Below are 14,021 nucleotides of genomic sequence, written 5' to 3'. Positions count from 1 at the left end.
GGGCAGTGTCCTCTCCGGGCTCCGCTCCGCTCCTAACCAGCCTGGTTCCACCTCTCGGTGCCCCAGCTGGTGCCAGTGGAAGACAGGGTCTTCCCCCCCGGACCCCCCAAGGATGGCAGCAGGCAGAGTGGGGCAAGGAGAACACATCTGGTTGGGGCCTCACTGCAGCTGGAGAAGCTAAATTATCACTGGACGAGCTGTTCTGACCTGGAGGTGATGGAAGTGAGACCAAGCCAAGGACGGTGAGCTCACGCACAGAAGAGACTTGGGCTGAGGCCTCAGCACCGATAGGGAAAGGGGGATCAGGCCACTCCTAGAATAAGGGGACCAGTTAGCTTTTATGGCTTTGCCAGGTTGGGCCAAAGTCCAGTATGTATCCACTGGCCAGGGGCATAGTTCTAAGAGATTTCTTTTTGTTTGTGTGAGACTTGGACCCCCGGTGGTCAGTCTACCTGTCCTAGAGGCTGTAGACTTTTGGTGTAGCTAGTGCTGCCATTCTGTACACAACATCCCCGCCTTGGTTTGTTCTGGGCCTAGGATGGGGCTAAAGGACCTAAGGTGCTCAGGCTGCTGCAGCTGCTGAAGAAGCACAAGTGGGAGGGAGAAGAAAGAAAACACAGGTCAGGCAGTTGACACATCTTCCACAGAATGATCCCAAGATTAAGGCAGCAAAATGAAGAGGCACGGTTTAAAGGCAGACATGCCAAGCTTTTGTCACGTTCAAGTCACCCAACAGACATCTGCAGGCCCAAGGGAGGTCAGTGGTCGGCAAAGGTGACCTTCAGATACCTGAGAAGTAACCCAGGCAACTGTTAGCATAACCCACACGTCAGAAGTGCCATCTGCTGCAAAGCTAGTGGGAAATGAACGATAGATTACCCAGCCGTGTGAGCTCCGAAATTAGTGATCATTAAGTCCACCGAGAACAAGGGAAGGTAAAGGTTTATGTATTCGGACCTCTCGGTAAAATGTCATCATTTTGAGCAAACATTGTGCTTCTGAGGTTTTATCAGGATGTCACGACTAGTCTGCTGAAAAGAGCCCAAGGTTAGAGAAGCCGTATGCTATGCCACAAAGGGTACTAAAGTTTATGGCACCCAGGGGCTCGTTTTGTTGTCCAGGTTTTGTACCACCATGGTGGTCCCTAACCGTCTCAAAATGAGAAATCTACTGCATAGCTCCTACCTCACACCCTACATAAAGCCCACTCAAGGATGATCAATGACTCAAACAAAGGAGCAAAACTAGAAAACATGGGGATTTTTTTTGACCTTGGATTTGGTGATGGATTCTTAGATTTGACCCCCAAAGCACAAGCCACGAAAGAAAAACAGAAAAATTGGGGCATCATCAGCTTCTATGCATCAAAGGATACTACCAAGAAAATGAAAAAAAAACCCACAGAACAGAAAAATATTTGCAAACTATATTTCCAACAGGCGTCCAATATCCACAAAGTGTAAATTCTTACAACTCATTTTGTATACAAGGAGGGGAAGAGGGGTTGGGGGATGGGAAAAAAAGAAGCAGCAAGATATATCATGTACAGGTACAAATTCCCTGTGATCAATGTGGTCATTATATATCTATAAGGTACCAATAAATGTCTTGCCTCAAAAAATTCTTACTGCTTGGCAAAAATAAGTAAATAAAATTGGACCAAAGGCTTGAATAGATAACTCTCCAGGGAAGATATACAAATGGCCAGTGAGTAGGTAGAAAGTTTTTTAGCTTTCATTCTTATTCGTCCACATGTGCAGTACATGATGTTTACACTCCCTGTATGGAGTTTGTATGTGCACGTGACACATCTTAATTCCTTTTCACATCTTCTCCTCTCTCTCCCCCTCCCTCGATCTCTTGGTCCCTTTCCCACTTGAAAAAGATCTATCTCCCTACTTCCTATTACCTGTCTTTTATTTTGCTATTTATTTATATTTGGGGATTTTTTTCTAAGTTTAATTCCTGGGTTGATGCTTGTAAATTGCTTATGGCGAGTAGCTTTATTGCTAGAATTCATAACCCTTAGGAAATGACTGCTTCTCAGAGGTATCTTCCAGGTGTAGCTGGCTTTTGGGGCTTCAGTCTTTTGCAAGATCCTACCTCTTCGATCTGTTGGGAACGAGAAGGTGCTGCCTATTTGGCCGAGCCCCTGGTCCTTTGGCACTGGTCTATAGTATTGTCTGTGACCCTTAGGCAATCTCGGTCTTGTCATACCAGGAAGAACAACTGATTAGAACAATTATGTCACCTTGGCTAAAGTAGTACAATCAGCAATAACAACAGCGTCAAACATAGCCTAGAAAATGACAAGCTGAGGTAACTATAAATTTTCCACCTTTAGCTGGTGCGGTAGCACAGCTGTAATCCCAGAATGTGAGAGGCTGAGGCAGGAGGATCATCATGAGTTACAGGCCAGCCTAGACTAATATGGTGAGTTCAAGGCCAGCCTGAACTACATAGGGAGACTCTGTCTCAAAAAACCAACAAAACAAAAACTGCCACCTTTTCAACTGCCTGAACTAGATTTGTGGTTATATAACAAAATTGAAAACAAACTAGAAAATTGAATACTGTAAATATGCCTTCAGTATGGTGATTTTACCCTCAGGAGAAAATTTAAAAGGGGTTGAGGGGGGACAGAGAAATAGAAGAAAAGGAAGAGATTAGAAGCAAGGTTGGAGGACAAAGGAATATTATGCAAACTTTGGGAAATTGGTGAAGAAGACAAGAGGGAAAGAAAAAGAAATAAAAATAAGAATAGAACAACAACAAAAAACTAGAAAAATATTCACACATATAAAAATAAGAGCAATCAAGAAATAAGAAAAGAAAAACAAAGACAAGAAAAGGAAAAGAAAATAAGAAAAAAAGTCCACTTCAAGGTGTGTCTTTGCTGTCACTGGTAGGTAAAGTGGGCACACAGAGCTCAGATCCTTGTTGATTACTCCCAACAAGCCAGCCATAGATTCACAGGGTAGTGGGTAATCCTAGCAAGCCTGCACCTTTAGTTCTAGGGCTCAAGTTGGTTTCTGGCTGTGAGTCTGGAACCCAGTTTGTTTAGCCTGCAACACTCCATGTGCTTCCTGCCAGGTTGAACTTGGCTCCTGGACCTCCTGCCTACTTGAAATTGGTTCTGCCTCAGCCTGATGGATCCAGCCTGTAGCTGCTCTGAATTCTGAGCTCAGTTGGGCCCTCTCCAGGAAGGCTACTGACCAGTCATCCTCTCCTGAGGGATGTCTGAACCTGAATAACTGCAGTCTGTTGCATCCATCGTTCTGTTGCCTCTGGGGTTGCCTGTAGTCACTGTGGGCCTGCAGGTGTAAGCTGCTTCCCGCTCAGTGAGTTAAGGCTCAGGGAGAAAGGGCTGCTTCCTACCTCATTCTTCTTCATTGAAGTCTCTCTCTTTGCACTCCCTGGGTGCAAACTCTTGGTTCAGATCCTTGCTGGGCCCCAGGGACACAGTTGCCTCCTTCCTCTCTTCCTCACATTGCTATATTCCAGTGTTTGGGCACCAAATCTCAGAAGGCTACTTCTCTGCTGTTCACCACCCCACCATTTTCCCTCAAGTATCTACACTGGAATTTTATTTATTTATTTATGTATTTGTTTGTTTGTTTGTTTGCTAAGGGGGATCGAACTTGGGACCTTGTGCTTTAGAGGCAGGCAGCAGCACCACTGAGCTAAATCCCTGGCCCTCCATATTGGATTTTGAAGACTCCAATAAGTATGTTAAAAAAATTTTATTATACCAGAAGCTCAGTGGTGCTGCAGCCTGCCTTGCAAGTACAAGGTCCCGAGTTCAATCCCCAGTACAAAAAAAATTTTTTTGTTAATAATTGCAGCTATTAAATCTATATTGAGATAATAGTTATTTTGGATACATCTGATTGAATAGAATACATCAACAATAAAAAAAGTTTGGGGGGGTACCAGGGATCAAACTCGGGTACTTGTGTTTGTGTGGCAGGTGCTGGAATCACTAAGCTAAATCCCTGGTCCCAAAAATTTTTTTGAGATGGTCTCATTGTGTAGTTCAGGCTGGCTTTGGACTGTGTAACCCAGGCTGGCCTTAAACTCGTGGTGATCCTCCTGCCTCAGCATCCCAAGTGCTGGAATCACAGGTGTGTGCTAACTGGCAATCAACCTGGCTTTCTTAAGAGAATTCATGTGAATTTAAGTTTATGTGTCCAATATATTTTACTTAACATTATGGTATCAAGGTGCATCCACTGTCCTACAAATGACTCAGGTTTATCCTTCTTTAAGTTTATCCTTTTTCCCAGCAGCCTCATCAACATCTATTTGACTTCTTGATGATGGCCATTCTTTCTGGGGTGAGATAGAAGCTCAGTGTTGTCTTAATTTACATTTCTCTATAGCCAGCAATGTTGATAATTTTTTCTTGTATTTGTTAGCCATTTGTACTTCTTCTGGGAAGTGTTTATTCATTTCAACTGTCCACTTTTTGATTGGGTCTTTTATTTTGGGGGTCTAATTTTTTAAGTTCTTTGTATAATCTAGATATTAGTCAGTCTGAGGAATAGATGGCAAAACTTTTCCCATTCTGTAGGCTGTCTCTCTCTCTTTTTAAAGAAACCAAATTTATTATTAATTTACAAAGGGGAGTCACTCTCCATAATTCACACTGACATATTTGCAGAGAAATTATACCCATAATTTTATGAAAATCTTGGGTTTTTCTGGATACTGGGAATCAAACTCAGGACCTTATGCTTGCCAGGCAGGTATGGGCCATTGAGCTAAATTCCTGGCCCTAAAATACTACTTCGGCAAGGAAAATTTAGTTCTTCAAAGCTGCAAATTTTCTAATCCTCCACTAGGACCTGGGTTTTGTTAGCTATCAAAGTCTAAGATTTATATACCAAAGTTGATGAGGGCACAAAATGCTTTCCTTGCACGTGTTTCTTCTAAGTGCTCTGTAACTTCATGTTCTCACTTCCAGAGAAAAATGTCAGGGCCCTTAGGCATGGTGGTACAGGCCTGTTCTCCCAGCCACTCAGGAGACCAGGGCAGGAGGATCTCAAGTTTAAGGCCAATCTGGACAACTCAGTGGGACCTTGTCTCAAAACAAAAAGTGAAAAGCATCAGGGGCATAGCTTAGTGGCACAGCACCCTTGGTTTTATGCTATAAAACCAGAAAAAGAAAAAAAAAAGCCAGACGTCTTCTAAGGGTGAAGATTAAATGTCTATAAACATATTTTATTATATACAAAGAACAATAAGAAGTTTCATAAAGTAAACAAAAGAATATATAGTCATAATTGGCAGTTTCAAAATGTTCAGAAGGTCTTGTTTATGTCTATGCCTTTTAAGAGTTTTACCGTTTTTATCTTCCAGCAGATTGTTTCTGTTTTAACATTTAGATCTGAGTCTAGATTCAGAGACAGGCGAGATATGAGTCTAGATTCAATCTTCTGCATGTGGATAGCCATTTTTCTCAGAACCATCTATTAAAGGGGTGATCTTTCCTTGTTAAAGATCAGATAGCTGAATGTGCCTGGGGTTGTTTCTGCATCCTCTGTTCTGTTCCACTGATACACATTTCTATTTTTGTGTCACTACCATGCCGTTTTTATCACTGTAGTTTGGTAATATAACTTGCTATCCAGGATTGTGAGGTCTCCAGCCTTGCTCTTGTTGCCCAGGATTGCTTTTGCTATTCCAGCTCTCTTCTGATTCCATGTGAATTTTAGGATGTTTTCTCTAGCTCTGTGAGGAACGCTGTTGGTATTTTGATTGGGGTTGTATTTTATGTGTTTGCCGGTTTTGGAAGTATGACCATTTTCACTGTATTGGTATTGCCTATACAGGAGCAGGGGACATCTTTGCATTTTCCATATCCTCTTTGATCTCCTTTTTCAGAGTGTTGTGGCTTTCATTGTAGAGGTCTTTCACCTTGTTAGGTTAATTCATAAATAATTTTTCTTGATCCTATTATGAATGGTACTGTTTTCCCAATTTCATTCTTGGTGAATTCATTATTGGTACATGAACACTATAGATTTTTGTGTGATTTTGATTTTGTGTTCTCCTATACTACTGGTTTTTGGGTGGGGGCTGGTTCTGGGGATTGAACTCAGGACCCTGCACTTGGGAGACAGGCGCGGTACCACTGAGCTAAATCCCTAGCTCTGAATTTCATTAATCCTATTTTTTTGGTGAAATGTTTTGGGTCCTCTATCAGAGGATTTTGTCATCTGCAAATAACGATACTTGGAGTTTTTCCTTTCCAATATCTCTTTCCTTTCTCTCACTTGATCGCACTGGCTAATGTTTTGAGGACTATATTGAACAGCAGCCTTGTCTTATTCCTAATTTTAGAGGATTTTCCCCACTTATTGAGGTTGGAAGGTTTGTCATAAATGGCTTATCAGCTTGAGATAAGGTCCCTTCTATATCTATTTTCTTCAGGTTTTTTTTTAATCATGAATGAACATCGGATTTTATAAAAACCTTTTCTGTGTCTATCAAGATGATGTGATTTTTTTGGTCCTTGTTTCTGTTTATGTGGTGTATTACATTTATTGATTTGCATGTGTTGAACCATCTTTGCATCTCTGGGATGAAGCCTACTTGATCACAATATATGATCCTTTTAATGATTTGTTATATTCTATTTGCCAGTATTTTTTTTTTAAAATAGGGTATCACTATGTAGTTCAGCCCGGTGTTTAACTCACTATGGGCCTAGTGGTCTTCCTGCCTCACTCTCCCAAGTGCTGGGATTATAGGTGTGAGCTACTATGTTACTTGCCAGTATCTCGTTAAAGATTTTTGCATCCATGTTCATTAGAGATTAGCCTGTAGTCTTTTTTGTTGGATCCTTGTCTGGTTTTGGAATCAGGGTTAATGTGAACTTCCAGCAATGACTTTGTGAGTACTCCTTCCCTTCCAATTTTATTACTTTCAGGATTGTGAAGGGCTTTGTTGTGGCTGTAGCCTAGTTGCCTCTATGGGGCTGAGACACTGGGCACCTGTCCCCAGATGCTGCATCTCCTTGTTGGTGGTGGTCCTGCCACTGCCTGATTGATAGATTCATGTAGACTTTTAAATAACTGGCTAATGATGAAAATGGATCCAAAATAATGTTGCTTCTCTACCAAAGCAGTAGAAGACCTTTCATATCGTGTTCCAGGAGCTTGACTAATTTGGGGGGAAGAAGCAGAACACAGTAAAATGAGAAAAATCAAAAACTTCATTTTGGAGCTTTCTCCCTGACTACCCTATACCTCCTATCTTTCTACTCATTTTAATTTTGCTGAGTTCATAAACAGTGAAGATCAAAGAAACAAAATATATGTTTAAGAGCCATATTCCAAGAAATTTGCCTTGAAAGCTGCTATTCTGTAGAAGAAAAAAGTATATCAAATTCCAGTCTGATCCTTTTTTCTGGGGTGGGTACTGGAGATCAAACTCAGGACCTTATATTTGCCAGGCAGGCGGTGGCACCGCTGAGCTAAATTTCCAGCCTGATCTGTGTGTGTGTGTGTGTGTGTGTGTGTGTGTGTGTGTGGTTTGAGACAGGGTCTCACTATGTAGTTGAGACTGACTGACCTGGAACTCACTATGTAGCCCAGGCTGGTCTGGAACTCACAGCAATCCTCCTGCCTCAGCCTCCTAAGTACTGGGATTACAGGCGTGTGCCACCATGCCCAGCCCAGATCCTTTTTTTAAAGCTAGCTTTGTGTCCTTAGATTTTGAAGATTAAGACAATTACCAACACACATCTGCATAGTATTTTTAGCAGCTGCATAAAAATCATGAGATGTGAGGGCTTTGTTGAGTGGCACGTTTAGCACTGGAGTTAATGGCTCCAAAGACTTTTGTTTTAATAATATATTTTTCATCTATCACCTTGACATTTCTTGCCTGCACAGGAAGCTATGACCTCGTCTTGAACCCTGTTTGCCATGACTTTCAGATGCCCCTGGATTACCTATTTACACCAGACCACAGGGCTCAGCTCAAGGAAGCTGAAGGAGGAGAACCCAGCTTTTGCCCCTTAACCCTTCTTTCAAACCTAACGGATGCTCTGACGTTCCCCTTCCTCATTCTGGAAAGCTGTCAGAAGCACACAGTTGAAGCCTGGCCACGTAGCTGGGCTTCCCTACACCTCATCACAAGGCGCGCTGCTGGCCGGGACACTCAAGCTCCCCTCTAAAGAAAGCCTCGCTGGCAACCTCCAGGGCTTCGGAAAACAGGACCGCAGAGGCTGCGCTCTGGGATCCCGGCCCTGAGGCTGGACACTGGACCAAAACGGTGCACCTCACTTCTGTCCCTGCTTGGCTGAACCTGTAGACACCAGTAACAGCGTTACTGTCACGTGTAACAGTGTTTGGAAAACAAGGCCACCTCTACCTCAAGGGGAAGGCGGACTGGATCCTCTGGCAGCTTTTATCTTTTTAAACGCAATGGACCCTTAGGATTACCGGCCCCGCCCTCCCTGCCCCGACTCTGCAAGCGGTGGACTTTAGTCAGCACAATCCCACAACCATGCCGAGTCGGTTGTTAAAATTTATCTGAGTGAAGGGCTGTGAATGTAGCCGAGTGGTGGGGCACTGGCCTCCTGTGCCTGCGCCGAGGGCTCCGTCCTCCCCTGTTCAGTCCATTTCCGCTCACTGGGGTCGTCTACAGGCTGCGCCCTAACCCCAGCTTGTCACTCTCCCCTTGCACTCACTGCTTCCCAAGTTTCTCTTCCCTTCTGGATTCGGATCTTCTGCCCCACCCTGTTTTGTCCTCTCTTCGGTTTTGTGTGTACACACCTTTTCTATCTTCTGCCCCCTCTGAGACGTGACTTCATGGTCAGATGCAGGGAGAGGCATGAGTGAAACGCGGGTGTTCGCCGACATGACTTTGGCTGCTGCCGTTCTGCAGAGAGACCGGCCGCTTCCCCTGGGAAGCCTGATGTGCAGATCGCCTTGACAAATGGCACAGTGCAGGTACGTTCTTCCTCGCCTGCACAGATCCCTCCCCAGAAGCTTCACCTTCAGTACCGTCCCCTGCCTCACTGTGTGCTAATGTATCATCCGACTATGCTCTTATGTGCTATATTTTTTTGAGGCAGTCTATGTGGCTCAGGCTGGCCTCCAACTCACAGCGATCCTCCTGCCTCAGCCTCCCGCGTGCTGGGATTACAGGCGTGCTTCACCTTGCCCAGCTTCTGTTGTATATTTTTTTACAATAAATTTTCTGCTGTACTTTTGGAACAAACTCCCATCTATCTAAAATCACGATGTGGCTCTTCTCTGTTGGTACAATCTGAACCCTCCGTTACCTGTGGCCACATGTACACAGCTGCTTGCTGTTACACACAGTAACTGTAGGAAGAGATGGGACTCAGCCCAGGAAGGCCCCACCCACCCCAAGAGCAGGTAGAGACAGAGTCACAGAGGCCGGAGGACTCTGGTTAAAAGAACTTGCGTCATGGCCTCTGTGTGCTCCTTGCTCTCCTGCCAAGTTGGGACACAGCACAGAGGCCCCACCTGACACTAATGTGAAGTCCTGGGACTGTGAGCAATAAATCTGTTCTTTGTCAGTGACAGAAGCCCAGGTATTCAGTGTGACACCACTGTCACACTGTGGTGACAGTGGAATATGTATTTAACCTAAATTCTGACTTTTACAAATGACAGAATAATTGAACCTGTCACCTTACAGTGATCTTTGTCCATTATTCCAGAACTATCTTGATTTTTTTTTTTTTTTTGGTACTGGGGATCAAACTCTGGACCTTGCGCTTGTGAAGCAGGTGGCGGAACCAAGCTAAATCCCTGGCCCTGGATTCTTAATGTTATGTTGCTGGCTTTATACCTGCACTAACCAACACACCCTTTAAAAAATATAGATGTTCTGTCTCTGTGCGGCTCACTAGCGTAACTGGGACCACTGAGCACTTAAAATGTGGCCAATGAAAATTTACAACAGTCACGTGCACTCTAGCTACCAAAGTGGAATTCTACACAACGAACATTCGAAACATCTCAGGCATTTGCTCACCATTTATTTTGAAAATATTACTCTTTTTCCCTTTGAAAGTGTGCCTCCTCCAGCTAGGGTGGGAGGGGCTTTCCAGACAATGCTCACTGCAGTGACTTCACAGGGCACAAGCCCCAGACCTTGTCCTCAATGCTTCCCATGCCTCGGGCAGACACTGTGGCTGCCACAGCACCAGCATGAATCTCTTCCTCAGAAGCGAGTGGGTTTCTTCTGACAGATACAGACAAGGTGTAGGGGTGCTGTCTGAACACTGCTCGGGAGCTGTGTATCGCTTCCACCCTCCGTGAAACAGACCTGGAGTCTGAGTTAGCAGCGCAAGCGTTTACTGTGAAGGATGGAGGGCCGGAGAGAGGCGCAGCCCACACCACCACCCAGAGCTGCCAAAGCTGCAGCCAAGCTCCTAAACAGGAGCCCTGCTTGGGACAGACATGCTCAGGCCCTTTCTCTAGAGGCTGCCCACTGTCCACACCCTTGCAGGGTGGACCCGAGGGCGCCTGCTGCACTGCCACAGGGGCCCCCAATCCCAGTGTTTTCCCCGCTGCTGGGCCCGGCTCTGTCTCTCATTGAGTGAGACTCCACGGAGCAGCACTGCCAGCCTCTCGGGTGCCTGTCTGCTCTCACCTCTTGTCACCTGAGGGCTCCCTTCCCAATGGTAGCTCAGCTGGGCTGATTTTCTGCCTCCAGGCAGAGAAATGCCCAAGGTGCCTAACCACTTCCCCACCCATGGCTCTGGTACTGGCAGGCCAGCATCAGCCCAACTCCAGGAGGTGTCAACCAGTGTCACAGCCCTGATGGCCCTCCCTCCACTCGGGTTCTGAGCCCCAAGGACGCCAGTGGACTGGAGACTGGCACAAGGCGGCAAGCGTGGTGTCCGAGCCCACAGCTGCACCTGCTCCCCTGGGGGCTCCCTCCCTGCTACCCATCCCACTGAGCTTTGGACAAGGCAGCTGGCTGAGGCCCCGTCCTGCTGTGCTCCCCACCCGTTCCTCCCTCCCTGACCTAAACTCTACGAGAAGCTCGCGCCTCAGAGGCTGCTGGTGGTTCTGGGTCCTCTTCCTTGTGGTCTGAGGATGTGGCCAAAACATCCTCACGGCACATAACCCAGGCTACAAGGCAGCTCTGGGACACCAGGACTGCGTCTATCACGGGGTCCCAAGGTCTGGGGACTAGGGGCCGCCCCAGCGTCACACACCACCTGCATGGAGTGGGAAGGTGCGGGAGGCCAGGTAGGCAGGTGAGGGTTGCGGAAGGGCTCAGACGAGGCCAGCCCGCTCCAGGTCCTGTGGCAGCACCCGGCCCTTCTTGCGGGCCTTCTGCAGGCGCCGCTCGGCCCGTGCTGCCTTCTTCTTGCGCAGGTTCTGGCGCCGCCTGTCCTGCCGCTGCTGCATCTTCTCCACCACCTGTGCCGAGCGCTTCTCCCACCGCCGCTGCCGCTGTGCCCGCCGCTTCTCCTTGCGCTTCAGCGCGTCTTCCAGCTGGCGCTCGTTGTCGCGGATGCGCAGGCCCTCCGCCTTGTACAGCAGGTTGGTCCACTTCATCTTGGCCTCCAGCTGCTGGGCCTTGCCCACGTCCTGCTCACGCAGCTCCTCCAGCCGGCCGCGACGCACCTGCAGGCGCTCCAGCAGCTGCCGGTAGTTCCTGCCGGTCAGCGGCGTCAGGTTCCCCTTCACCTGCTGCCGCTTCTCCTTCCTGCGCTGGGCCTTGCTGGCCAGCTCCTCCTCACTCACCTCCACCTGGGGACGGCACTCGGATCGGCTCCAGCCCAGCGTCGTGGCCACGTCCCCGCTCCGCAGGGCAGCCAGCCAGGGGCACTCCCAGCCCAGAGGCTCCCCGTGAGGCCGGCCCCTTGCCCGCTCACCTTATTGAAGATCAGCGCTGTCTCCGGGGCCTCCACACAGGCAGCCCCTGGGGTCGCCTCAGCCACCGGCTCCATCTCCTCTGCCTCCTGAGCCTGGGCTGCCTTCTTCTTGGCGAGCAGCTCCTTCCGTTTCCTCTTCTTTCGTTCCCGCTCCTGCTTTCTCCGGCGCCGTTTCTCCAGAGTGGCCGTGGACAGTTCCTTGGTGCTGTCCTAGGGGAGCAGGTTCACTCACCAGAGTCCTCCCGACCCCAGGGTCCCGCACGGCACATGGCTGGGATGCACCCAGAGCTGGAAGGTGTGGGAGGAAATCCTGATGCAGGCATGGCCTCCGTGCAGAACTTTCCACAGTGAAATGTCCCCTAAGGACCATGCCTCCCAGCTCCCCCGACCTCCCCGTGCCAGGACGCTGTGCGGAGAGTTCCGAGCACTGTCATCCTTTCTCCAGCAGCTCAGAACTTAGATGGGATCTGAGGCCCTGTCCTGGCCCCTGTGTTCTCTACTGACAAAACCAAGTTCTGCTCTCCTGCTGCCTCTCCCAGACCATATCAGGAAGAGAGTGCCAGGTGGCCGGTCCTCAGTATGGGGCAGGCTACCTAATCTCAGGCTGGCGATCTTTAGAGGGACAGGCACAGGTTGCACCTAGCCATCACGGCATCAATGACAGCTTCCTGAGGAGGAAGGCCAAGCTTCCCCCTAGGGCCCGTCTCTGTCTCTGCTGAGGAGACACAGAGGGCAGGGTGAGAAACCATTCTACAAGGTCCCCACCTACCTGGCCCCGGGCCTGCTGGATCTTCTCGTGCAGCCGCTGTCGAAGAACCTCCAGGGCAAAGACAGAGCCAGGCTCTGTGGCATAGCCATCTGTGGGGGCAGAGACAGGGCTGGAAGGGGACCCACCGGGGACCCACCCTCCCCAGGGCCCTGAACCTAAGCCTCAGCCTCTACTTTCCTGGCCCCACACTGTGGCCACTCATGGAACTGCAGGCCAGTCAGGTAAACCCTCCACCTTTCAAGCTGGGCTGGTCCCTAAACTGACTCCCAAGTAAGTCACTGCTGCATAAGAAAACACTTCCTAGCAGCTGAGCTGCTCCAGGACCTGAGATGCATGGCCTTGCTCCTTAACATCCCGGCACCAGGCAGTCCTGCACCCCACCCACCCTCAAGAGCTGACCTTTGCCCTCGGGAGTCTTGCATTAGCCCCAAGTGCCTGAGGATTGGTTGCCTTTTCTTAGCAGCAGAGGGAGCCACGCTTTCATGGTAACACCACAGGGCACAGGAGCCCCTCACCTGCAGAGACTCTGGTGGGGCTGGAAACCTCGACCTCTCCAACCGCTGCTGGATTCTTGGACCCAGAAGCCACTGGAGATTTCACCCCCTTGAACTTGGCCTTGTGCTCTGCAGACTTCTGTCCTGGCTCTCGAGACTTCTTTTGTGCTTTCTTCCTTTTCTTTTTTGGGGGCCCAGCAGCTTCTGAGCCTCGAGCTTTGCCTGAAGTACAAAATAATAAAGAGCTGTGAGCTCTGATCTGTCAGTCATTCAACAGGCAGGAGAGTCCTTTGAGGGCTTTAATTCAGAAGGGTGCACAAAGAAACACATATGAGGGGCCAGCAGCACCTATCCAGAGCTAGAACGGCACTGCCCAGAGGCTGACTGTCCACACACATCAAAACGCAGGATATTTTCACACACACTCTGCTGTGGGAATTATGCTCAAAGGTCTGGCTTCAAGGGTATTCCTATAACGTTATCTTACAGCAGGGTCACCTAAACATCCATCTGCAGCAACAAATCATGGCGTCGCGCTGCAAACACCCCCTACCTACTCCAACCCAGGCTTTCGCCTTAAGGGGTGAGGAAATCGAGCACAATTTAAAATCCCCAAACGGAACGTGAATCAAATGGTTTCAAAGCATGAAACACACACAGGATAAAGCCTAGAAAGCCAATTCTAAGTTATAACTAAGGGTGAAAAACTCCCTTAAGTTTTAAAATTTCCTCCAAAGGGCGTTTTCCTCTTGCAAAAAGGAAATTCTGCGTTGGGTCAGCGGGTGCCTTGCCTGTTAACCCTGCTGCCCTCCTCCCCGAGCCCCAGGCCCCCTCCCGCGGGGCTGGTAAGCTCCGCCGCCCGCCCGACCTGTCCGCCCAC

The 14,021-nt window shown here is 48.3% G+C and overlaps 1 protein-coding gene across 1 annotated transcript in view; it reads right to left on the bottom strand.

Annotated features, from left to right (window-relative positions):
• Positions 1–9,985: 9,985 nt before the first annotated feature.
• Surf6 (surfeit 6) overlaps positions 9,986–14,021 on the bottom strand; it is a 4,887-nt gene continuing 851 nt past the window's right edge. Inside the window, exons 3-6 of the mRNA XM_010608981.2 lie at positions 13,163–13,363; positions 12,648–12,736; positions 11,879–12,088; positions 9,986–11,753 (exon numbers count right to left, since the gene is read on the bottom strand). Coding sequence (XP_010607283.1) covers positions 11,274–11,753; positions 11,879–12,088; positions 12,648–12,736; positions 13,163–13,363 — 980 coding nt within the window. The 3' untranslated portion in view covers positions 9,986–11,273. The remainder of the gene's footprint in view (positions 11,754–11,878; positions 12,089–12,647; positions 12,737–13,162; positions 13,364–14,021) is intronic.

Source organism: Fukomys damarensis, unplaced genomic scaffold, assembly GCF_012274545.1.
Source record: "Fukomys damarensis isolate Sample0158 unplaced genomic scaffold, DMR_v1.0_HiC HiC_scaffold_36, whole genome shotgun sequence".
In the NCBI taxonomy this organism is placed as follows: domain Eukaryota; kingdom Metazoa; phylum Chordata; class Mammalia; order Rodentia; family Bathyergidae; genus Fukomys; species Fukomys damarensis.
This window is presented reverse-complemented; position numbering and strand designations above follow the sequence as displayed.